Source organism: Procambarus clarkii, chromosome 8 (assembly GCF_040958095.1).
Source record: "Procambarus clarkii isolate CNS0578487 chromosome 8, FALCON_Pclarkii_2.0, whole genome shotgun sequence".
In the NCBI taxonomy this organism is placed as follows: Eukaryota; Metazoa; Arthropoda; class Malacostraca; order Decapoda; family Cambaridae; genus Procambarus; species Procambarus clarkii.
The window spans coordinates 13,054,742-13,080,187 of record NC_091157.1 but is presented as its reverse complement, the minus strand read 5'-3'; the positions used below and the strand labels follow the sequence as shown (position 1 = coordinate 13,080,187).

At 51.0% G+C, this 25,446-nt stretch overlaps 2 protein-coding genes across 2 annotated transcripts; both read left to right on the top strand.

Moving 5' to 3' along the window:
- The first annotated feature begins 895 nt into the window (after positions 1-895).
- LOC123759770 (uncharacterized) lies at positions 896-5,597 on the top strand. Its single transcript, XM_069319205.1, has 2 exons — positions 896-1,942; positions 5,568-5,597. The coding sequence occupies exons 1-2, from the start codon at positions 896-898 to the stop codon at positions 5,595-5,597; spliced, it is 1,077 nt and encodes a 358-aa protein (XP_069175306.1).
- Positions 5,598-22,346: 16,749 nt separating this feature from the next.
- Positions 22,347-25,055, top strand: LOC123753030 (nascent polypeptide-associated complex subunit alpha, muscle-specific form-like). The gene has a single exon (XM_045735036.2). The coding sequence runs from the start codon at positions 22,347-22,349 to the stop codon at positions 25,053-25,055; it is 2,709 nt and encodes a 902-aa protein (XP_045590992.2).
- The last annotated feature ends 391 nt before the right edge of the window (positions 25,056-25,446 follow it).

Genomic DNA, 25,446 nt, shown 5'->3' with positions numbered 1-25,446 from the left:
ATAACATAATATTGCATATGACATATAATATTGCACATGGCCCAAAATACAGTATATAACATATAAATGGTTTGATCCAGTTTACAAAATCCTATTAAATATTTTATTTCGGTTGACAATTCCGTATAAGCAGCGTGCAGTATACTTTATTCAATAGGCTTAATTCAGCATTAGTTTCAAGACCTATTTTGAACGTGTAATTAACTTCAGCTCATCCGAACACATTTCGCACATCGCCAATTCCGAACCCACTTTCCTAAATCCCATTCAGTTAGATGCTACAATTATACCTGGACCAGGATGGGATTCGAACCCCCCTAGGGGCACAATCTCTACCTAGAGGGGAACAATTTCATACACATAACATACAGTTAAATACATGTATGATCAAATATTCTCATACGCAAGACGCGGGTTCGAAACCAAGGCAGTGGTCCGAAGATTTTAACATATTGTTAATCGTTATCATAGGAATAACATAAACTGCAGTAGGCCTAATACCTGGAACATACCTGTGGAGGGTCTCGGGAGTTGTTCTACTGGTAACTTGGTCTCCGAGGCTGCCACAGTCACCTCCACACCTGTCTACTCTCAACGATTTTATTATACAACTTTGAAATAGGTTTCGGTACTATTGTCCACGTGGCGTTGAAACATTGGGGTTATCAACGCTGACAATCAGTAGACTTTAGGTCTCTCAGGATGGTTGATGGCGTGGTTGATGATGTTGTGGTTGATGGCGTGGTTGATGGCGTGGTTGATGGCGTGGTTGATGGTGTGGTTGATGGGGGTGGTTGATGGCGTGGTTGATGGTGTGGTTGATGGGGGTGGTTGATGGCGTGGTTGATGGTGTGGTTGATGGGGGTGGTTGATGGCGTGGTTGATGGTGTGGTTGATGGGGGTGGTTGATGGCGTGGTTGATGTTGTGGTTGATGGGGTGGTTAATGGCGTGGTTGATGGCGTGGTTAATGGCGTGGTTGATGGCCTGGTTGATGTTGTGGTTGATGGCGTGGTTGATGACGTGGTTGATGGGGTGGTTGATGACGTGGTTGATGGGGTGGTTGATGGCGTGGTTGATGTTGTGGTTGATGATGTTGTAGTTGATGGCGTGGTTGATGGCGTGGTTGATGACGTGGTTGATGGCGTGGTTGATGACGTGGTTGATGGCGTGGTTGATGACGTGATTGATGACGTGGTTGATGATGTGATTGATGACGTGGTTGATGTTGTGGTTGATGATGTTGTGGTTGATGACGTGATTGATGACGTGGTTGATGGCGTGGATGATGACGTGATTGATGACGTGGTTGATGATGTGATTGATGACGTGGTTGATGATGTGATTGATGACGTGGTTGATGATGTGATTGATGGCGTGGTTGATGTTGTGGTTGATGGCGTAATTGATGATGTTGTGGTTGATGGCGTGGTTGATGTGGTTGATGTTGTTGATGATGTGGTTGATGGCGTAATTGATGATGTTGTGGTTGATGGCGTGGTTGATGATGTTGTGGTTGATGGCGTGGTTGATGTGGTTAATGATGTGGTTGATGGCGTAATTGATGATGTTGTGGTTGATGGCGTGGTTGATGTGGTTGATGTTGTTGATGATGTGGTTGATGGCGTAATTGATGATGTTGTGGTTGATGGCGTGGTTGATGATGTTGTGGTTGATGGCGTGGTTGATGTGGTTAATGATGTGGTTGATGGCGTAATTGATGATGTTGTGGTTGATGGCGTGGTTGATGATGTTGTGGTTGATGGCGTGGTTGATGATGTTGTGGTTGATGGCGTGGTTGATGTTGTTAATGATGTGGTTGATGGCGTAATTGATGATGTTGTGGTTGATGGCGTAACTGATGATGGCGTGGTTGATGATATTTGGTTCAAGCATTTAAACAACAAATCACGAAACCTCTACATCAAAGAAAATAACATTAAAGTTCTCTCCCCCCCCCCTCCCATCTTCTGTCTCCCCCCCCATCTTCTGTCTCCCCCCCCATCTTCTGTCTCCCCCCCCATCTTCTGTCTCCCCCCCCCCATCTTCTGTCTCCCCCCCCATCTTCTGTCTCCCCCCCCCATCTTCTGTCTCCCCCCCCCATCTTCTGTCTCCCCCCCCCCCCCCCCGACACCAAACTCAGACACAAACCTCTTTACGGAATTCGCCCAAAACCTGGTGCCAATAAGATATCCTTGGAAGCCGTCCTCACCAGTCGACAATCAGACTGTTTATGCATGCACCAGTCGCCCTTCGTGACTTGGGTTAACATTGAGAGACTTGGGAAGTTCTTGGACGGGTTCGCTTGGCCTGACGGACCCTTCAAGTTGCTCTGACAGCTGGAATAAGCTTGGGAAATCACTTGTGACATTCTAACGTGAGAATGAGGAGAAAGATGTGATGTGAGATAGAGGAATGGTGCCTCATCCACTAGGAATATCGGGGGATCGAACGACGCCCCTGCATGAAGCTAGCCCGCCGTTATACCCTCCAGTACAAGTGGATAGACATACTAATATCTGAAGTATACTTGCGTTTATTTATAATTATTGCAGAAATATTATTACAAGTGTTGATAATAATGATTACGTTGCTAATGGATAATTTATTGCAACATTTATTTGGCAATATGCAATAGTGACTGTAATCACGAGCCTTCCCCCAGACCCTCCCCCCTGGTGAGCGTCAGGTGTGTGGCCACTCTCCCCCTGGTGAGGGCCAGGTGTGTGGCCACTCTCCCCCTGGTGAGGGTCAGGTGTGTGGCCACTCTCCCCCCTGGTGAGGGTCAGGTGTGTGGCCACTCTCCCCCTGGTGAGGGTCAGGTGTGTGGCCACTCTCCCCCTTGGTGAGCGTCAGGTGTGTGGCCACTCTCCCCCTGGTGAGCGTCAGGTGTGTGGCCACTCTCCCCCTGGTGAGGGTCAGGTGTGTGGCCACTCTCCCCCTGGTGAGGGTCAGGTGTGTGGCCACTCTCCCCCTGGTGAGGGTCAGGTGTGTGGCCACTCTCCCCCCTGGTGAGGGTCAGGTGTGTGGCCACTCTCCCCCTGGTGAGGGCCAGGTGTGTGGCCACTCTCCCCCTGGTGAGGGCCAGGTGTGTGGCCACTCTCCCCCTGGTGAGGGTCAGGTGTGTGGCCACTCTGCCCCTGGTGAGGGCCAGGTGTGTGGCCACTCTCCCCCTGGTGAGCGTCAGGTGTGTGGCCACTCTCCCCCTGGTGAGCGTCAGGTGTGTGGCCACTCTCCCCCCTGGTGAGGGTCAGGTGTGTGGCCACTCTCCCCCCTGGTGAGCGTCAGGTGTGTGGCCACTCTCCCCCCTGGTGAGAGCCAGGTGTGTGGCCACTCTCCCCCCTGGTGAGGGTCAGGTGTGTGGCCACTCTTCCCCCTGGTGAGGGGCAGGTGTGTGGCCACTCTCCCCCCTGGTGAGGGCCAGGTGTGTGGCCACTCTCCCCCTGGTGAGGGCCAGGTGTGTGGCCACTCTCCCCTGGTGAGGGTCAGGTGTGTGGCCACTCTCCCCCCTGGTGAGGGTCAGGTGTGTGGCCACTCTCCCCCTGGTGAGCGTCAGGTGTGTGGCCACTCTCCCCCCTGGTGAGGGCCAGGTGTGTGGCCACTCTCCCCCCCTGGTGAGGGCCAGGTGTGTGGCCACTCTCCCCCCCTGGTGAGGGCCAGGTGTGTGGCCACTCTCCCCCCCTGGTGAGGGTCAGGTGTGTGGCCACTCTCCCCCCTGGTGAGGGTCAGGTGTGTGGCCACTCTCCCCCTGGTGAGCGTCAGGTGTGTGGCCACTCTCCCCCTGGTGAGGGTCAGGTGTGTGGCCACTCTCCCCCCTGGTGAGGGCCAGGTGTGTGGCCACTCTCCCCCCTGGTGAGGGCCAGGTGTGTGGCCACTCTCCCCCCTGGTGAGGGCCAGGTGTGTGGCCACTCTCCCCCCTGGTGAGGGCCAGGTGTGTGGCCACTCTCCCCCCTGGTGAGGGCCAGGTGTGTGGCCACTCTCCCCCCTGGTGAGGGCCAGGTGTGTAGCCACTCTCCCCCCCTGGTGAGGGCCAGGTGTGTGGCCACTCTCCCCCCTGGTGGGTTGTCAAGTCCTGGAATTGTTTACTAAATGTAAACACAGCCGCCGTGACTGAGAAAAGATGCACAGGTTTCGTAAGTATTTAGGCAAATGATTCCTGGTCTTAAGCTCAGAGTCAATAGTAAACATTAATAGATATGATTGCTTGTTTTGGATATAGCTATATATTGGTTTAGTATATTTAATAATATGTTCGTCTGGTGGGTCTACTCCGGTGCTTAGACGGTAAACTTATTGCTCTTGAGGCTACAGGTAAACCCATTCACTTTGATTGGTTGGCACAGGTACGGTCTCGGTTTTTGCGGGTCGGGGTTCGATCCCCAATGGTTCCAAGTGGTGAGGCAATCTTCCTTTCCAGCTTCTTGTCCTCAAATCCCAGCTCCTTGTCCTCATATCCCAGCTCCTTGTCCTCATATCCCAGCTCCTTGTCCTCATATCCCAGCTCCTTGTCCTCATATCCCAGCTCCTTGTCCTCATATCCCAGTTCCTTGTCCTCATATCCCAGCTCCTTGTCCTCATATCCCAGCTCCTTGTCCTCATATCCCAGCTCCTTGTCCTCAAATCCCAGCTCCTTGTCCTCATATCCCAGCTCCTTGTCCTCATATCCCAGCTCCTTGTCCTCATATCCCAGCTCCTTGTCCTCATATCCCAGCTCCTTGTCCTCATATCCCAGCTCCTTGTCCTCATATCCCAGCTCCTTGTCCTCATATCCCAGCTCCTTGTCCTCATATCCCAGCTCCTTGTCCTCATATCCCAGCTCCTTGTCCTCAAATCCCAGCTCCTTGTCCTCATATCCCAGCTCCTTGTCCTCATATCCCAGCTCCTTGTCCTCATATCCCAGCTCCTTGTCCTCATATCCCAGTTCCTTGTCCTCATATCCCAGCTCCTTGTCCTCATATCCCAGCTCCTTGTCCTCATATCCCAGCTCCTTGTCCTCATATCCCAGCTCCTTGTCCTCATATCTCAGCTCCTTGTCCTCAAATCCCAGCTCCTTGTCCTCATATCCCAGCTCCTTGTCCTCATATCCCAGCTCCTTGTCCTCATATCCCAGCTCCTTGTCCTCATATCCCAGCTCCTTGTCCTCATATCCCAGCTCCTTGTCCTCATATCCCAGCTCCTTGTCCTCATATCCCAGTTCCTTGTCCTCATATCCCAGCTCATTGTCCTCATATCCCAGCTCCTTGTCCTCATATCCCAGCTCCTTGTCCTCATATCCCAGCTCCTTGTCCTCATATCCCAGCTCCTTATCCTCATATCCCAGCTCCTTGTCCTCATATCCCAGCTCCTTGTCCTCATATCCCAGCTCCTTGTCCTCATATCCCAGCTCCTTGTCCTCATATCCCAGCTCCTTGTCCTCATATCCCAGCTCCTTGTCCTCATATCCCAGCTCCTTGTCCTCATATCCCAGCTCCTTGTCCTCATATCCCAGCTCCTTGTCCTCAAATCCCAGCTCCTTGTCCTCATGTAAGATACTTGAATCCTATATGTACGTATATTATAATCTACATAGATACGCACATATAAGGTATATGCGTCATAAGTATTAAAAAAAATTACCTCAGGTAGTTCTGTTATATGTAATTACAACCCAACCAACGGACTAGTGGCAAAGCCGGGGCCCAAGAGCTAACACCTCGGTCCTGCGGGCACCCTCGCCAAGTCAAGTGTCATTTGAAGGATGTTGAAAGGTCACGTGACTTCCTCCGTTCTCTTGATAGGCCAAAACGTAAACAACACAATGGTTCTGCCTGACCAGAAACGTACCTTAAGTAACGTTATTGATGTTATTAATGAAGTAATAATGAACGTTATTGATGTTATAAATCCAAGACGTGTGGAGCCGCCAGGTAAGGCTAATTAAGGCTTTATCGGAGCACTCTTGAACACGATGCAGGTAGTGGCAAGGTAAAGTAATTTGCTGGTATTGAGAATGTCCTTTGGTGCTGGGGGGGGTGTTGCAACACCCGCTGGGGGGGAGGGGGTGTTGCAACACCCGCTGGGGGGAGGGGGTGTTGCAACACCTGCTGGGGGGAGGGGGTGTTGCAACACCTGCTGGGGGGAGGGGGTGTTGCAACACCTGCTGGGGGGGGAGGGGGTGTTGCAACACCTGCTGGGGGGGAGGGGGTGTTGCAACACCCGCTGGGGGGGAGTGTTGCAACACCCGCTAAGGGGGGAGGGGGTGTTGCAACACCTGCCGGGGGGGGGGTGTTGCAACACCTGCTGGGGGGGAGGGGGTGTTGCAACACCTGCTGGGGGGAGGGGGTGTTGCAACACCTGCTGGGGGGGGAGGGGGTGTTGCAACACCCGCTGGGGGGGAGTGTTGCAACACCCGCTAAGGGGGGAGGGGGTGTTGCAACACCTGCTGGGGGGGGGTGTTGCAACACCTGCTGGGAGGAGGGGGTGTTGCAACACCCGCTGGGGGGGAGTATTGCAACACCCGCTAAGGGGGGAGGGGGTGTTGCAACACCTGCTGGGGGGAGGGGGTGTTGCAACACCTGCTGGGAGGGAGGGGGTGTTGCAACACCTGCTGGGGGGGAGGGGGTGTTGCAACACCTGCTGGGGGGAGGGGGTGTTGCAACACCTGCTGGGGGGGAGGGGGTGTTGCAACACCTGCTGGGGGGGGAGGGGGTGTTGCAACACCTGCTGGGGGGGAGGGGGTGTTGCAACACCTGCTGGGGGGGGAGGGGGTGTTGCAACACCTGCTGGGGGGAGGGGGTGTTGCAACACCTGCTGGGGGGGAGGGGGTGTTGCAACACCTGCTGGGGGGAGGGGGGTGTTGCATCACCTGCTGGGGGGAGGGGGTGTTGCAACACCTGCTGGGGGGGGAGGGGGTGTTGCAACACCTGCTGGGGGGGGAGGGGGTGTTGCAACACCTGCTGGGGGGGAGGGGGTGTTGCAACACCTGCTGGGGGGGAGGGGGTGTTGCAACAACCGCTGGGGGGGAGGGGGTGTTGCAACACCTGCTGGGGGGAGGGGGTGTTGCAACAGCCGCTGGGGGGGAGGGGGTGTTGCAACAGCCGCTGGGGGGAGAGGGTGTTGCAACAGCCGCTGGGGGGAGGGGGTGTTGCAACAGCCGCTATGGGGGGAGTGTTGCAACAGCCGCTGGGGGGAGGGGGTGTTGCAACAGCCGCTATGGGGGGAGTGTTGCAACAGCCGCTGGGGGGGAGGGGGTGTTGCAACAGCCGCTGGGGGGGAGGGGGTGTTGCAACACCTGCTGGGGGGAGGGGGTGTTGCAACAGCCGCTGGGGGGAGGGGGTGTTGCAACAGCCGCTAAGGGGGGAGTGTTGCAACAGCCGCTGGGGGGGAGGGGGTGTTGCAACAGCCGCTATGGGGGGAGTGTTGCAACAGCCGCTGGGGGGGAGGGGGTGTTGCAACAGCCGCTGGGGGGGGAGGGGGTGTTGCAACACCTGCTGGGGGGAGGGGGTGTTGCAACAGCCGCTGGGGGGGGAGGGGGTGTTGCAACAGCCGCTGGGGGGAGGGGGTGTTGCAACAGCCGCTGGGGGGGAGGGGGTGTTGCAACACCTGCTGGGGGGAGGGGGTGTTGCAACAGCCGCTGGGGGGGAGGGGGTGTTGCAACAGCCGCTGGGGGGAGGGGGTGTTGCAACAGCCGCTGGGGGGAGGGGGTGTTGCAACAGCCGCTATGGGGGGAGTGTTGCAACACCCGCTGGGGGGAGGGGGTGTTGCAACAGCCGCTATGGGGGGAGTGTTGCAACAGCCGCTGGGGGGGAGGGGGTGTTGCAACAGCCGCTAAAGGGGGAGGGGGTGTTGCAACACCCGCTAAGGGTTGAGGGGGTGTTGCAACACCCGCAAAGGAGGAGGGGGTGTGAGTGTTGCTACACCACCCTGGTGTGGTGAGTGTGGTTCTGCCCACCGCCAGGCCTACCCTGTTGTTATCTCAGTAGGCTGTAGCCCAACATTGTAATCACAGGTGAATCCTGTAAATCCAACATGAATTTGTCCAGTTTCAAAAGGAAACTTCAAAAGTAAAAATTTCAAGTTTCAAAAGTAAACTTGTCCAGTCGCTCTTGCAAGCTTGCAGCGGTGTTGCAGCGATTGTTGTGAGACATGTTGACACGAGACTGGAGAGTCATAGGCCTCTGCTGTTCCCTCTGTAGTCTCAAATTGTGTTTATTGCAACATGACTCTTCATAGGATTTATTTTGCACTTCCTTCCATATCTCTCACTCCTGTATGTTAGACTTCGTGCAGGTCAAGGACCAGAGCTTCCAGTGTACATTATGAAATATCAGTCTCGGCTCCATTACAAGGACTACAGCTCGAGTGGTTTCAGCAAGTCTCTGTAGTTTGAGTGCTTTGTGTGCTTCTGTGCATGAAGTCCAGGATCTCTTGCACTCTCTCTAGCTCTGTGGTCCCTCGTGCCTAAAGACGGAACGTGAAGACGGAACAATATTCTATATGAGATAGATAACACCAGTGTTCATGGGAGTGCCGGGTGTGGCGTCCCTGTTCTCCCGTGCTGGTCTGAGGACCGTATTGTGAGCGACTTCCTTCCCTCTACCTTTCCGCCAATCCCATCCTTCCTTCCTACTTCCTCCCCTTCCCTCACTTGCCCCTCACACAACTCCCCATCCACCCTTTATGATTTTACCTCCCCATTCCCAGGCTTCAGCTGTGCCTCTTCCTCGATCTCCCCCCACCCTTTACTTCCCCATATAAAACACTGTCCATTCCTCTTTCCCTACAAGCTCCCCATCCCCCCCCCATCTCTTAGCTTCTACACCACCAATTACCTCCCCCCATTCCTCCCCCTCACTCCCATTCCACCCCTCACCCCCCTCCCTCCCCCCCTCAGTGCCTGCTCTCCCTGCCCTTATCTAAGGCTTCATGCTCGACTAACCTCTCATACAGCTTTACACACTTGTTCAACGGCCGCTGTTGGTGTGTCTTCATTAGCATCCTGGCACTGTTGTCTCTCTCTCTCTCTCTCTCTCTCTCTCTCTCTCTCTCTCTCTCTCTCTCTCTCTCTCTCTCTCTCTCTCTCTCTCTCTCTCTCTCTCTCTCTCGCTCTCTCTCTCTCTCTCTCTCTCTCTCTCTCTCTCTCTCTCTCTCTCTCTCTCTCTCTCTCTCTCTCTCTCTCTCTCTCTCTCTCTCTCTCTGGATAAAAATATTGTGGATGAAATGTTGATTTGTTTAATTTTCGGCAAAGATGTCGGTAATGAAACCATTTAGATGTCAATTATGGAACCATTTACACTTCAAAATACAAACCGTCAAGTTATGAGTATCTGTCATTTTCTCTTTCAGTTACTAAAATCCTCAGAACTAACCTCTAATGTCGTGAACATGTCTCATCTCTTATGGCACTGGCTACAAGGTATGTCTTGCGCTTCCTCTCTTGTGTTGCTTGAACAATCATCAGTGATTTAAGTGTATTGACGTTGCTCGCTCGACCAATTAACTCGGCCCTTTGCTCCTCCCGACGGTCGTGAGGCTTTGTGTGAGTCTTTGACTGTGTCGTAGTTCAGTCTTGTTGCTTTGTGTGAGTCTTTGACTGTGTTGTAGTTCAGTCTTGTTGCTTTGTGTGAGTCTTTGACTGTGTTGTAGTTCAGTCTTGTTGCTTTGTGTGAGTCTTTGACTGTGTTGTAGTTCAGTCTTGTACTGGTTCGTTCTCTCTCTTTGTTCTTGTAAGTATTGTCAATAATTGTAGTGATACCAAAAGATGTATTAATTAGTTTTCAATTAGGGTCAATATAATTCGTAGGTATATATATATATATATATATATATATATATATATATATATATATATATATATATATATATATATATATATATATATATATATATATGTGGGTCGACCCATGCCCACTCTCATATCTGACACTTTCAACTCGTTCATAGGGCTCAAATATTGTCTAACTTTGCCGGAAAAAGTGAACGAATCGGCATTCTTTCAATGCAAGTTCAAATTTGGAAATTGAACTTTGTCCCAGAGGAAACAATTGACGCTGAAACATGTTTCATTCTGAGATTGAAAGTTTTGAAGCAGTATATATATATCTATAAATATATTTCCTACATATGGTTGCTGCAACCTTTTTAATAGTTACTTTGAGGGGGAGGTTCTGAGGATCAATGTCTCCGCGGCCCGGTCTCTGACCAGCTAGCCTGGTTGGTGGATTGGTCAACTGTTAGACACTGATGCTCGCAGTCTGACGTATGAATCACAGTCCGGTTGATCAAGTATCCTTTGAAGGTGTTCATCAAGTTCATTACTGAACAATGTGAGAGAGCGGCTAATAAATAAAATTTACTTAGAATATATATAATATATATTTTCTAATGTTTCTTACTACCATAAAGTATATTGCAACACTCTTGAACAGGAAGAGAAGTTGAATTCCAGCTGAATTATCACCACAATATTTATATGATAAACAGACATCATAGGCTGGCTAGGGGACGGGGTCAGAGGATTTGTTATAGGACGGAACACAGCAAACTGTATAGTCAATTGTTGACCAAACCACACACTAGAAATTGAAGTGACGACGACGTTTCACACTCGACTTGATAATGGTCCAGGGAGGACGGAAACGTCGTCGTCTCTTCAATTGCTAGTGTGTGGTTTGGTCAACAATTTTCAGGCATGTTATTGTGACTTTTCGTCTGCATATGAATAGTCAATTAGCTAATGACATAGCTAGGTACTCTGTGTTTGTTGACATCAAAGGAACTGTCGACAAAGCACAGGGGATTGCGATCCTGGACGAGCTTGCATGCATGAGTGTCAAGGGGAGACTCATGAAATGGATTGAAGACTACCTCACAGGGAGAACAGCCAAGGTTTGCTTCAATGGAGCAGTCTCCAGAACAATGAATATGGAACTCGGGACCCCCCGAGAAGGAGTCTTAAGCCCCACACTATTCAACAAACTTATGAACGCTATTGCAAATATTGCTTTCCCGGAAGAAACACAACAAGTGGGATATGCAGATGATGTTCTAATACGAGCTCCCACCTTGTGAAAAATTTAAACAATCCATTGAATTCCTAGGTAGGAAATGTATTGAGCTCGGTTTCACTCTCTCCACAAACAAGACAAAAGCAAACTCTCATCACAAGCGGCGATAAAATGAAGAACTACAAATTAATGGTGCAACACTTGAATGGGTTGACCACTATCGGTACCTTGGCGTCACTGTCGGCTCTAACAAGGGGAAGAAAGAGGAGCTCAACCAACTCATAGGAACATGCAAAAGTCGACTCAGGGCACTGAAAGCTATGACCTGGAATGAACATGGAGCCTCTATTGCCGTGCTTAAAATGATGTACACAGCCTATGTGCGCTCCGTCATAGACTATGCCGCACCAGTCTTATACACCTCCTCCCAAAGCAATATGAAAAAGCTTGAGAGCATTCAAAATGAAGCCATGGCATCTTGGAGTCCCAAGAACTGGCAAAACATCTAATCTACGAGAGGAGTTGTCCCTCCCCAGTGTCAAAAGCAGAATAAATGAACCGAATGCTAAGCTTGCAATTAAGATAGCCAGAGATCCCCATTACAATGATATTGCCTAGAAAAAACTGAGTTCTGTTCTAATTACGGGAGGAAATAGGAGAAGCAAAAAATGGCATCACAGATCAGTCTGTTACCTGGAAGAACTTCACCTGCTTGAGCAAGCCCGTGAGCTCCTGCCTGTAGAGAGGTTACCTCCCTGGGAGGATGAATCATGCAGGATTATGTCATGTAGGACAAACCTACAGACAAAAATCAGAAGATACAACTGACAATTTACTATAAAACCAAAAAAACGGCCAGCCTACTCATGAGAAACTCTCCAGACACAAAGCAGAACGTTTTAAAAGAGACCAACGTCGTCTATGCCTTCAAATGCCCTCTTGGGGATTGTAAGCCTCGAAAAACTCAGTATATAGGCAAGACAACAACATCTCTTTCCAGGCGTTTAACGATGAATAAGCAACAGGGCTCCAATAAGGAACATATAGCCTCTTCCCACAACCAAACCATCACCAGGGAAATCTTAGCAAACAACACAGAAATCATCGATAGATACAGCGATAGCAGGCGGCTTGACGTCTGCGAGGCACTACACATCAAGAAGTCAACACCAGCAGTCAACAGCCAATTAATGCACAACTATATTCTACCCACTTAAAGACTCCGCTCCAATATAGAAGCATCAAGAAATATGGACCAATAGGCTTTCTACAATTACTTCCATTCAATACCCATCGTTTCATGTTCTGTCTTGTGTTTGAATTTAATACCCATTCAATACCCATTGTTGAAAGTTTGTTTTCACCTCATCCACCTCACCCAAATGTAGATATAAAATCGAAGATGTGTAAGCTCTATTCAGTTTCAGTTGTGTGTTTGTAAACTAAAGTCTTTGAAAATGTAATAAGTTTTACGAAACGCGCTCAAGTGTCGCGTCAGACTAGAAATAAAAATTAATTTTGGAGAATTGATCTTTGAATTACCATCAACAGTGAAAAGAAACGTAAGAAAGATCGAGAAAATTCGTGTTAGAATTATTAATCTTACTTTTTCGGTCATATTTAATAATATATATATATATATATATATATATATATATATATATATATATATATATATATATATATATATATATATATATATATATATATATAACTGAAAACTCACACCCCAGAAGTGACTCGAACCCATACTCCCAGAAGCAACGCAACTGGTATGTACAAGACGCCTTAATCCACTTGACCATCACGACCGGACAAAATGAGGTGATAGCCGAGGCTATTTGAACCACCCCACCGCCGGCACTCGGATTGTAATCTTGGGCATAGCATTTTACCAAATCACCTCATTCTTTGGGGCACACGTGAGGAACACAAATGCGAACAAGCCTGAATGGTCCCCAGGACAATATGCAACTGAAAACTCACACCCCAGAAGTGACTCGAACCCATACTCCCAGAAGCAACGCAACTGGTATGTACAAGACGCCTTAATCCACTTGACCATCACGACCGGACAAAATGAGGTGATAGCCGAGGCTATTTGAACCACCCCACCGCCGGCACTCGGATAGTAATCTTGGGCATAGCATTTTACCAAATCACCTCATTCTTTGGGGCACACGTGAGGAACACAAATGCGAACAAGCCTGAATGGTCCCCAGGACAATATGCAACTGAAAACTCACACCCCAGAAGTGACTCGAACCCATACTCCCAGAAGCAACGCAACTGGTATGTACAAGACGCCTTAATCCACTTGACCATCACGACCGGACAAAATGAGGTGATAGCCGAGGCTATTTGAACCACCCCACCGCCGGCACTCGGATAGTAATCTTGGGCATAGCATTTTACCAAATCACCTCATTCTTTGGGGCACACGTGAGGAACACAAATGCGAACAAGCCTGAATGGTCCCCAGGACAATATGCAACTGAAAACTCACACCCCAGAAGTGACTCGAACCCATACTCCCAGAAGCAACGCAACTGGTATGTACAAGACGCCTTAATCCACTTGACCATCACGACCGGACAAAATGAGGTGATAGCCGAGGCTATTTGAACCACCCCACCGCCGGCACTCGGATAGTAATCTTGGGCATAGCATTTTACCAAATCACCTCATTCTTTGGGGCACACGTGAGGAACACAAATGCGAACAAGCCTGAATGGTCCCCAGGACAATATGCAACTGAAAACTCACACCCCAGAAGTGACTCGAACCCATACTCCCAGAAGCAACACAACTGGTATGTACAAGACGCCTTAATCCACTTGACCATCACGACCGGACAAAATGAGGTGATAGCCGAGGCTATTTGAACCACCCCACCGCCGGCACTCGGATAGTAATCTTGGGCATAGCATTTTACCAAATCACCTCATTCTTTGGGGCACACGTGAGGAACACAAATGCGAACAAGCCTGAATGGTCCCCAGGACAATATGCAACTGAAAACTCACACCCCAGAAGTGACTCGAACCCATACTCCCAGAAGCAACGCAACTGGTATGTACAAGACGCCTTAATCCACTTGACCATCACGACCGGACAAAATGAGGTGATAGCCGAGGCTATTTGAACCACCCCACCGCCGGCACTCGGATAGTAATCTTGGGCATAGCATTTTACCAAATCACCTCATTCTTTGGGGCACACGTGAGGAACACAAATGCGAACAAGCCTGAGTGGTCCCCAGGACAATATGCAACTGAAAACTCACACCCCAGAAGTGACTCGAACCCATACTCCCAGAAGCAACGCAACTGGTATGTACAAGACACCTTAATCCACTTGACCATCACGACCGGACAAAATGAGGTGATAGCCGAGGCTATTTGAACCACCCCACCGCCGGCACTCGGATAGTAATCTTGGGCATAGCATTTTACCAAATCACCTCATTCTTTGGGGCACACGTGAGGAACACAAATGCGAACAAGCCTGAATGGTCCCCAGGACAATATGCAACTGAAAACTCACACCCCAGAAGTGACTCGAACCCATACTCCCAGAAGCAACGCAACTGGTATGTCCTGGGGACCATTCAGGCTTGTTCGCATTTGTGTTCCTCACGTGTGCCCCAAAGAATGAGGTGATTTGGTAAAATGCTATGCCCAAGATTACTATCCGAGTGCCGGCGGTGGGGTGGTTCAAATAGCCTCGGCTATCACCTCATTTTGTCCGGTCGTGATGGTCAAGTGGATTAAGGCGTCTTGTACATACCAGTTGCGTTGCTTCTGGGAGTATGGGTTCGAGTCACTTCTGGGGTGTGAGTTTTCAGTTGCATATTGTCCTGGGGACCATTCAGGCTTGTTCGCATTTGTGTTCCTCACGTGTGCCCCAAAGAATGAGGTGATTTGGTAAAATGCTATGCCCAAGATTACTATCCGAGTGCCGGCGGTGGGGTGGTTCAAATAGCCTCGGCTATCACCTCATTTTGTCCGGTCGTGATGGTCAAGTGGATTAAGGCGTCTTGTACATACCAGTTGCGTTGCTTCTGGGAGTATGGGTTCGAGTCACTTCTGGGGTGTGAGTTTTCAGTTGCATATTGTCCTGGGGACCATTCAGGCTTGTTCGCATTTGTGTTCCTCACGTGTGCCCCAAAGAATGAGGTGATTTGGTAAAATGCTATGCCCAAGATTACTATCCGAGTGCCGGCGGTGGGGTGGTTCAAATAGCCTCGGCTATCACCTCATTTTGTCCGGTCGTGATGGTCAAGTGGATTAAGGCGTCTTGTACATACCAGTTGCGTTGCTTCTGGGAGTATGGGTTCGAGTCACTTCTGGGGTGTGAGTTTTCAGTTGCATATTGTCCTGGGGACCATTCAGGCTTGTTCGCATTTGTGTTCCTCACGTGTGCCCCAAAGAATGAGGTGATTTGGTAAAATGCTATGCCCAAGATTACTATCCGAGTGCCGGCGGTGGGGTGGTTCAAATAGCCTCGGCTATCACCTCATTTTGTCCGGTCGTGATGGTCAAGTGGATTAAGGCGTCTTGTACATACCAGTTGCGTTGCTTCTGGGAGTATGGGTTCGAGTCACTTCTGGGGTGTGAGTTTTCAGTTGCATATTGTCCTGGGGACCATTCAGGCTTGTTCGCATTTGTGTTCCTCACGTGTGCCCCAAAGAATGAGGTGATTTGGTAAAATGCTATGCCCAAGATTACTATCCGAGTGCCGGCGGTGGGGTGGTTCAAATAGCCTCGGCTATCACCTCATTTTGTCCGGTCGTGATGGTCAAGTGGATTAAGGCGTCTTGTACATACCAGTTGCGTTGCTTCTGGGAGTATGGGTTCGAGTCACTTCTGGGGTGTGAGTTTTCAGTTGCATATTGTCCTGGGGACCATTCAGGCTTGTTCGCATTTGTGTTCCTCACGTGTGCCCCAAAGAATGAGGTGATTTGGTAAAATGCTATGCCCAAGATTACTATCCGAGTGCCGGCGGTGGGGTGGTTCAAATAGCCTCGGCTATCACCTCATTTTGTCCGGTCGTGATGGTCAAGTGGATTAAGGCGTCTTGTACATACCAGTTGCGTTGCTTCTGGGAGTATGGGTTCGAGTCACTTCTGGGGTGTGAGTTTTCAGTTGCATATTGTCCTGGGGACCATTCAGGCTTGTTCGCATTTGTGTTCCTCACGTGTGCCCCAAAGAATGAGGTGATTTGGTAAAATGCTATGCCCAAGATTACTATCCGAGTGCCGGCGGTGGGGTGGTTCAAATAGCCTCGGCTATCACCTCATTTTGTCCGGTCGTGATGGTCAAGTGGATTAAGGCGTCTTGTACATACCAGTTGCGTTGCTTCTGGGAGTATGGGTTCGAGTCACTTCTGGGGTGTGAGTTTTCAGTTGCATATTGTCCTGGGGACCATTCAGGCTTGTTCGCATTTGTGTTCCTCACGTGTGCCCCAAAGAATGAGGTGATTTGGTAAAATGCTATGCCCAAGATTACTATCCGAGTGCCGGCGGTGGGGTGGTTCAAATAGCCTCGGCTATCACCTCATTTTGTCCGGTCGTGATGGTCAAGTGGATTAAGGCGTCTTGTACATACCAGTTGCGTTGCTTCTGGGAGTATGGGTTCGAGTCACTTCTGGGGTGTGAGTTTTCAGTTGCATATTGTCCTGGGGACCATTCAGGCTTGTTCGCATTTGTGTTCCTCACGTGTGCCCCAAAGAATGAGGTGATTTGGTAAAATGCTATGCCCAAGATTACTATCCGAGTGCCGGCGGTGGGGTGGTTCAAATAGCCTCGGCTATCACCTCATTTTGTCCGGTCGTGATGGTCAAGTGGATTAAGGCGTCTTGTACATACCAGTTGCGTTGCTTCTGGGAGTATGGGTTCGAGTCACTTCTGGGGTGTGAGTTTTCAGTTGCATATTGTCCTGGGGACCATTCAGGCTTGTTCGCATTTGTGTTCCTCACGTGTGCCCCAAAGAATGAGGTGATTTGGTAAAATGCTATGCCCAAGATTACTATCCGAGTGCCGGCGGTGGGGTGGTTCAAATAGCCTCGGCTATCACCTCATTTTGTCCGGTCGTGATGGTCAAGTGGATTAAGGCGTCTTGTACATACCAGTTGCGTTGCTTCTGGGAGTATGGGTTCGAGTCACTTCTGGGGTGTGAGTTTTCAGTTGCATATTGTCCTGGGGACCATTCAGGCTTGTTCGCATTTGTGTTCCTCACGTGTGCCCCAAAGAATGAGGTGATTTGGTAAAATGCTATGCCCAAGATTACTATCCGAGTGCCGGCGGTGGGGTGGTTCAAATAGCCTCGGCTATCACCTCATTTTGTCCGGTCGTGATGGTCAAGTGGATTAAGGCGTCTTGTACATACCAGTTGCGTTGCTTCTGGGAGTATGGGTTCGAGTCACTTCTGGGGTGTGAGTTTTCAGTTGCATATTGTCCTGGGGACCATTCAGGCTTGTTCGCATTTGTGTTCCTCACGTGTGCCCCAAAGAATGAGGTGATTTGGTAAAATGCTATGCCCAAGATTACTATCCGAGTGCCGGCGGTGGGGTGGTTCAAATAGCCTCGGCTATCACCTCATTTTGTCCGGTCGTGATGGTCAAGTGGATTAAGGCGTCTTGTACATACCAGTTGCGTTGCTTCTGGGAGTATGGGTTCGAGTCACTTCTGGGGTGTGAGTTTTCAGTTGCATATTGTCCTGGGGACCATTCAGGCTTGTTCGCATTTGTGTTCCTCACGTGTGCCCCAAAGAATGAGGTGATTTGGTAAAATGCTATGCCCAAGATTACTATCCGAGTGCCGGCGGTGGGGTGGTTCAAATAGCCTCGGCTATCACCTCATTTTGTCCGGTCGTGATGGTCAAGTGGATTAAGGCGTCTTGTACATACCAGTTGCGTTGCTTCTGGGAGTATGGGTTCGAGTCACTTCTGGGGTGTGAGTTTTCAGTTGCATATTGTCCTGGGGACCATTCAGGCTTGTTCGCATTTGTGTTCCTCACGTGTGCCCCAAAGAATGAGGTGATTTGGTAAAATGCTATGCCCAAGATTACTATCCGAGTGCCGGCGGTGGGGTGGTTCAAATAGCCTCGGCTATCACCTCATTTTGTCCGGTCGTGATGGTCAAGTGGATTAAGGCGTCTTGTACATACCAGTTGCGTTGCTTCTGGGAGTATGGGTTCGAGTCACTTCTGGGGTGTGAGTTTTCAGTTGCATATTGTCCTGGGGACCATTCAGGCTTGTTCGCATATATATATATATATATATATATATATATATATATATATATATATATATATATATATATATACATATATACATATATATATATATATATATATATATATATATATATATATATATATATATATATATAATTTTGGTCCCGTCAGCAAACATTGTGTGTATTCACCTAGTTGTATTCATCTAGTAGTGTTTGCGGGGGTTGAGCTCTGCTCTTTCGGCCCGCCTCTCAACTGTCAATCAACTGTTTACTAACTACTATTTTTTTTTCTCCACACCACACACACACCCCAGGAAGCAGCCCGTGACAGCTGACTAACTCTAAGGTATCTATTTACTGCTAGGTAACAGAGGCATTCAGGGTGAATGAAACTTTGCCCATTTGTTTCTGCCTGGTGCGGGAATCGAACCCGCGCCACAGAATTACGAGTACTGCACGCTATCCACCAGGCTACCAGGCCCCCGTGTGTGGGGGGGGCATAGTGTACTCACCTATTTGTGCTTGCAGGATCGAGCATTGACTCTTGGATCCCGCCTTTCCAGCCATCGCTTGTTTACAGCAATGACTCCTGTCCCATTTCCCTATCTTACCTAATTTTAAAATTATGAATAGAGTTTGCTTCCACAACCTGTTCCCCAAGTGCATTCCATTTTTTCCACTACTCTCACGCTAAAAGAAAACTTCCTAACATCTCTGTGACTCATCTGGGTTTCTAGTTTCCACCCATGTCCCCTCGTTCTGTTATTATTACGTGTGAACGTTTCATCTATTTCCACTTTGTCAATTCCCCTGAGTATTTTATATGTCCCTGTTATATCTCCTCTCTCCCTTCTCTTCTCTAGTGTCGTAAGGTTCAGTTCCTTCAGACGCTCTTCATATCCCATCCCTCGTAACTCTGGGACAGCCTCGTCGCAAACCTCTGAACCTTCTCCAGTTTCCTTATGTGTTTCTTCAGGTGGGGACTCCATGATGGTGCGGCATACTCTAAGACTGGTCTCACGTAGGCAGTGTAAAGCGTCCTAAAAGCCTCCTCATTTTGGTTTCTGAATGAAGTTCTAATTTTCGCCAGTGTCGTTATCCTATTTATATGTGCCTCAGGAGTTAGATTAGGTGTTACGTCCACTCCCAGGTATCTTTCTCGAATCGTTACAGGTAGGCAGTTCCCCTTCATTGTGTACTGTCCTTTTGGTCGCCTATCACCTGATCCCATTTCCATAACTTTACATTTACTCGTGTTAAACTCGAGTAGCCATTTCTCTGACCATCTCTGCAACCTGTTTAAGTCCTCTTGGAGGATCCTACAATCCTCGTCTGTCAAAACTCTTCTCATTAATTTTGTGTCATCCGCAAACATTGACATGTAGGATTCCACTCCTGTAAACATATCATTTACGTAAATTAGAAAGAGGATTGATCCCAGCACCGATCCTTGAGGTACTCCACTCGTTACTGTTCGCCAGTCCGACTTTTCGCCCCTTACCATTACTCTTTGGCTCCTTTCTGTTAGGTAGTTCCTTACCCATGCTAGGGCCTTTCCGCTTACTCCCGCATGCCTCTCAAGTTTGTATAGCAGTCTCATGTGCGGTACTGTATCAAAGGTCTTTTGGCAATCAAGAAATATGCAGTCTGCCCAACCTTCTCTGTCCTGCCTTATCCTTGTCACTTTATCATAGAATTCTAAAAGGTTTGTTAGGCATGATTTCCCTGTCCAGAACCCATGTTGTTGCTTGTTTACAAACCCAATGCTCTCCAGGTGCTCTGCAGGGGATGCTTGTCAGTGATACGGGTCTGTAGTTAAGTGCCTCCTCCCTATCGCCTTTCTTGAAAATCGCGTGTGTGTGTGTGTGTGTGTGTGTGTGTGTGTGTGTGTGTGTGTGTGTGTGTGTGTGTGTGTGTGTGTGTGTGTGTGTGTGTGTGTGTGTGTGTGTGTGTGTGTGTGTGTGTGTGTGTGTGTGTGTGTGTGCGTGTGCTTGTGTGTGTGTGTATGTGTGTGTGTGTGTACTCACCTATTTGTGCTTGCGGGGGTTGAGCTCTGGCAATTTGGTCACGCCTCTCAACTGTCAATCAACTGGTGTACAGGTTCCTGAGCCTATTGGGCTCTATCCTATCTCCACTTGAAACTCTGTATGGAGTCAGCCTCCACCACATCACTGCCGAATGCATTCCATTTGTCAACTACTCTGACACTAAAAACATTCTTTCTAATATCTCTGTGGCTCATTTGGGCACTCAATTTCCACCTGTGTCCCTTAGTGCGTGTGCCCCTTGTGTTAAATAGCCTGTCTTTATCTTCCCTGTCAATTCCTCTGAGAATCTTGTACGCGGTGATCATATCCCCCCTAACTCTTCTGTCTTCTAGCGACGTGAGGTTTAATTCCCGTAGTCTCTCCTCGTAGCTCATACCTCTCAGCCCGGGTACTAGTCTGGTGGCAAACCTTTGAACTTTTTCCAGTTTGGTTGACTAGATATGGACTCCATGTGGGGCTGCATACTCCAGGATTGGTCTGACATAGATGGTATACAAAGTTCTGAATGATTCCTTGCACAAGTGTCTAAATGCCGTTCTTATGTTAGCCAACCTGGCATATACTGCTGATTGCCCCGAGGGGCGAGTTTATTGGGCAGCGCCACTCATCTTGTGATGATATTATCCTCTTGATATGAGCTTCAGGGGGTAGGTCTGGCGTGATATCAACCCCCAGGTCTAAAACTGACTCTCTCTCTGACTCTTGAAGAATTTCATCTCTCAAATGATACCTTGTAACTGGCCTCTTGCTCCCTAGACCTATCTTCATTACATTACATTTGCTTGGGTTAAACTCTAACAACCATTTGTTCGACCATTCCTTTAGTTTGTCTAGGTCTTCTTGAAGCCTCAAGCTGTCCTCCTCTGTCTTTATCCTTCTCATAATTTTGGCATCGTCAGCAAACATTGAGAGGAATGAGTCTATACCCTCCGAGAGATCGTTTACGTATATCAGAAACAGGATAGGACCGAGTACAGAGCCCTGTGGGACTCCACTAGTGACTTCACGCCTATCTGAGGTCTCGCCCCTCACTGTAACTCTTTGCTTCCTATTGCTCAGGTACTCCCTTATCCACTTGAGCACCCTACCAGTTACTCCTGCCTGTCTCTCCAGCTTATGTACCAGCCTCTTATGGGGGACTGTATCAAAGGCTTTCCGACAGCTCAAAAAAATGCAGTCCTCCCAGCCTTCTCTTTCTTGCTTAATCTTTGTCACCTGGTCGTAGAATTCTATTAAGCCAGTCAGGCAAGATTTACCCTCCCTGAACCCATGTTGGCGATTTGTCACGAAGTCCCTTCTCTCCAGATGTGTTACTAGGTGTTTTTTTTTGTGTTTTTGTGTGTGTGTACGCGCAAGAATTATATACAAGAAAACATGATTAGGTTACGCGTAAGCATTGTGAACGTTTCCGAACGTTTACTCAACACATTATCAAGGAATACTGTACAGCCGTATGTCCTTCATGATCTGTTGAGACACGAAAACGTTACCAATTTCTATTTCATTCTCCTACCTGATACTTACGCATATATATGTATATATTAGGTATATATGTATGTATATGTATATGTATAATGTGCCTGGCGGAGAGCAGAAGACGTGGCAACAGCAGATTAGCACGTTAGAAAAACGTGAGCGTTGATGCACAGTAGTGGCTGGAGGACCCCCCCCCCCTTCCCCCCAGGGGCCAGGGGCACCCCAGAGGGCCTGGGGAAGCCCTGAGGGCCAGGGGGCGCCCGATAGTGGGGCAAGCTGTCAAAACAATGCCAGGGTGGGCAGGCCGGCAGTGTCATGCCTGTCAACACCGAGTGTTTGTTGCTGATGTGTGAAGTGGCAGAGGCTGGCGAGGCGGGAGAGAGGGAGAGAGAGGGAAGGAGAGAGAGAGAGAGAGAGAGAGAGAGAGAGAGAGAGAGAGAGAGAGAGAGAGAGAGAGAGAGAGAGACAGAGAGAGAGAGAGAGAGAGAGAGAGAGAGAGAGAGAGAGAGAGAGAGAGAGAGAGAGAGAGAGAGAGAGAGAGAGAGAGAGAGAGAGAGACAGAGAGAGAGAGAGAGAGAGAGAGAGAGAGAGAGAGAGATATGAAAGGTGGGAAAAAACAAGAAAAGTGGGGAAGAGATGAGGAGGCCGTGCCTCAGTCCTCGGGGTCCCTGGCCAAAGAGTGCCTCAGTCCTCGAGGTCCCTGGCCAAAGAGTGCCTCAGCCCTCGGGGTCCCTGGCCAAAGAGTGCCTCAGCCCTCGGGGTCCCTGGCCAAAGAGTGCCTCAGTCCTCGAGGTCCCTGGCCAAAGAGTGCCTCAGCCCTCGGGGTCCCTGGCCAAAGAGTGCCTCAGCCCTCGGGGTCCCTGGCCAAAGAGTGCCTCAGCCCTCGGGGTCCCTGGCCAAAGAGTGCCTCAGTCCTCGAGGTCCCTGGCCAAAGAGTGCCTCAGTCCTCGGGGTCCCTGGCCAAAGAGTGCCTCAGTCCTCGAGGTCCCTGGCCAAAGAGTGCCTCAGTCCTCGGGGTCCCTGGCCAAAGAGTGCCTCAGCCCTCGGGGCCCCTGGCCAAAGAGTGCCTCAGTCCTCGAGGTCCCTGGCCAAAGAGTGCCTCAGCCCTCGGGGTCCCTGGCCAAAGAGTGCCTCAGCCCTCGGGGTCCCTGGCCAAAGAGTGCCTCAGCCCTCGGGGTCCCTGGCCAAAGAGTGCCTCAGCCCTCGGGGTCCCTGGCCAAAGAGTGCCTCAGCCCTCGGGGTCCCTGGCCAAAGAGTGCCTCAGCCCTCGGGGTCCCTGGCCAAAGAGTGCCCCAGTCCTCGGGGTCCCTGGCCAAAGAGTGCCTCAGTCCTCGGGGTCCCTGGCCAAAGAGTGCCACAGTCCTCGTGGTCCCTGGCCAAAGAGTGCCTCGGCCCTCGGGGTCCCTGGCCAAAGAGTGCCTCAGTCCTCGGGGTCCCTGGCCAAAGAGTGCCACAGTCCTCGTGGTCCCTGGCCAAAGAGTGCCTCAGTCCTCGGGGTCCCTGGCCAAAGAGTGCAACAGCCCTCGTGGTCCCTGGTCAAAGAGTGCCACAGCCCTCGTGGTCCCTGGCCAAAGAGTGCCTCAGTCCTCGAGGTCCCTGGCCAAAGAGTGCCTCAGTCCTCGGGGTCCCTGGCCAAAGAGTGCCTCAGTCCTCGGGGTCCCTGGCCAAAGAGTGCCTCAGTCCTCGGGGTCCCTGGCCAAAGAGTGCCTCAGTCCTCGTGGTCCCTGGCCAAAGAGTGCCTCAGTCCTCGGGGTCCCTGGCCAAAGAGTGCCTCAGTCCTCGGGGTCCCTGGCCAAAGAGTGCCCCAGTCCTCGGGGTCCCTGGCCAAAGAGTGCCTCAGTCCTCGGGGTCCCTGGCCAAAGAGTTCCTCAGTCCTCGTGGTCCCTGGTCAAAGAGTGCCACAGCCCTCGTGGTCCCTGGCCAAAGAGTACCACAGCCCTCGTGGTCCCTGGCCAAAGAGTACCACAGCCCTCGTGGTCCCTGGTCAAAGAGTGCCACAGCCCTCGTGGTCCCTGGCCAAAGAGTACCACAGCCCTCGTGGTCCCTGGTCAAAGAGTGCCACAGCCCTCGTGGTCCCTGGACAAAGAGTGCCACAGCCCTCGTGGTCCCTGGCCAGAGTGCCACAGCCCTCGTGGTCCCTGGCCAAAGAGTACCACAGCCCTCGTGGTCCCTGGTCAAAGAGTGCCACTGCCCTCGTGGTCCCTGGCCAAAGAGTACCACAGCCCTCGTGGTCCCTGGCCAAAGAGTACCACAGCCCTCGTGGTCCCTGGTCAAAGAGTGCCACAGCCCTCGTGGTCCCTGGCCAAAGAGTACCACAGCCCTCGTGGTCCCTGGTCAAAGAGTGCCACAGCCCTCGTGGTCCCTGGCCAAAGAGTACCACAGCCCTTGTGGTCCCTGGCCAAAGAGTGCCACAGCCCTCGTGGTCCCTGGCCAGAGTGCCACAGCCCTCGTGGTCCCTGGCCAGAGTACCACAGCCCTCGTGGTCCCTGGCCAGAGTGCCACAGCCCTCGGGGTCCCTGGCCAAAGAGTGCCACAGCCCTCGTGGTCCCTGGCCAAAGAGTGCCTCAGTCCTCGTGGTTCCTGGCCAGAGTACCACAGCCCTCGTGGTCCCTGGCCAGAGTGCCACAGCCCTCGGGGTCCCTGGCCAAAGAGTACCACAGCCCTCGTGGTCCCTGGCCAAAGAGTGCCTCAGTCCTCGTGGTCCCTGGCCAGAGTACCACAGCCCTCGTGGTCCCTGGCCAGAGTGCCACAGCCCTCGGGGTCCCTGGCCAAAAAGTACCACAGCCCTCGTGGTCCCTGGCCAAAGAGTGCCTCAGTCCTCGTGGTCCCTGGCCAGAGTGCCACAGCCCTCGGGGTCCCTGGCCAAAGAGTACCACAGCCCTCGTGGTCCCTGGCCAAAGAGTGCCTCAGTCCTCGTGGTCCCTGGCCAGAGTGCCACAGCCCTCGGGGTCCCTGGCCAAAGAGTGCCTCAGTCCTCGTGGTCCCTGGCCAAAGAGTGCCTCAGTCCTCGTGGTCCCTGGCCAAAGAGTGCCACAGCCCTCGTGGTCCCTGGCCAAAGAGTGCCACAGCCCTCGTGGTCCCTGACCAAAGAGTGCCACAGCCCTCGGGGTCCCTGGCCAAAGAGTGCCACAGCCCTCGGGGTCCCTGGCGAAAGAGTACCACAGCCCTCGTGGTCCCTGGCCAAAGAGTGCCACAGCCCTCGTGGTCCCTGGCCAAAGAGTGCCACAGCCCTCTGGGTCCCTGGTCAAAGAGTGCCTCAGTCCTCGTGGTCCCTGACCAAAGAGTGCCACAGCCCTCGTGGTCCCTGACCAAAGAGTGCCACAGCCCTGGTGGTCCCTGACCAAAGAGTGCACAGCCCTCGTGGTCCCTGACCAAAGAGTGCCACAGCCCTCGTGGTCCCTGACCAAAGAGTGCCACAGCCCTCGTGGTCCCTGGCCAAAGAGTGCCACAGCCCTCGTGGTCCCTGACCAAAGAGTGCCACAGCCCTCGTGGTCCCTGACCAAAGAGTGCCACAGCCCTGGTGGTCCGTGACCAAAGAGTGCCACAGCCCTGGTGGTCCCTGGCCAAAGAGTGCTACAGTCCTTGTGGTCCCTGGCCAAAGAGTGCTACAGTCCTTGTGGTCCCTGGCCAAAGACCATTAAGGATACTCCCCAAGACACAATTCTTCCTCTAAATGTCCAAATAGTGTCTTGAAGCCCA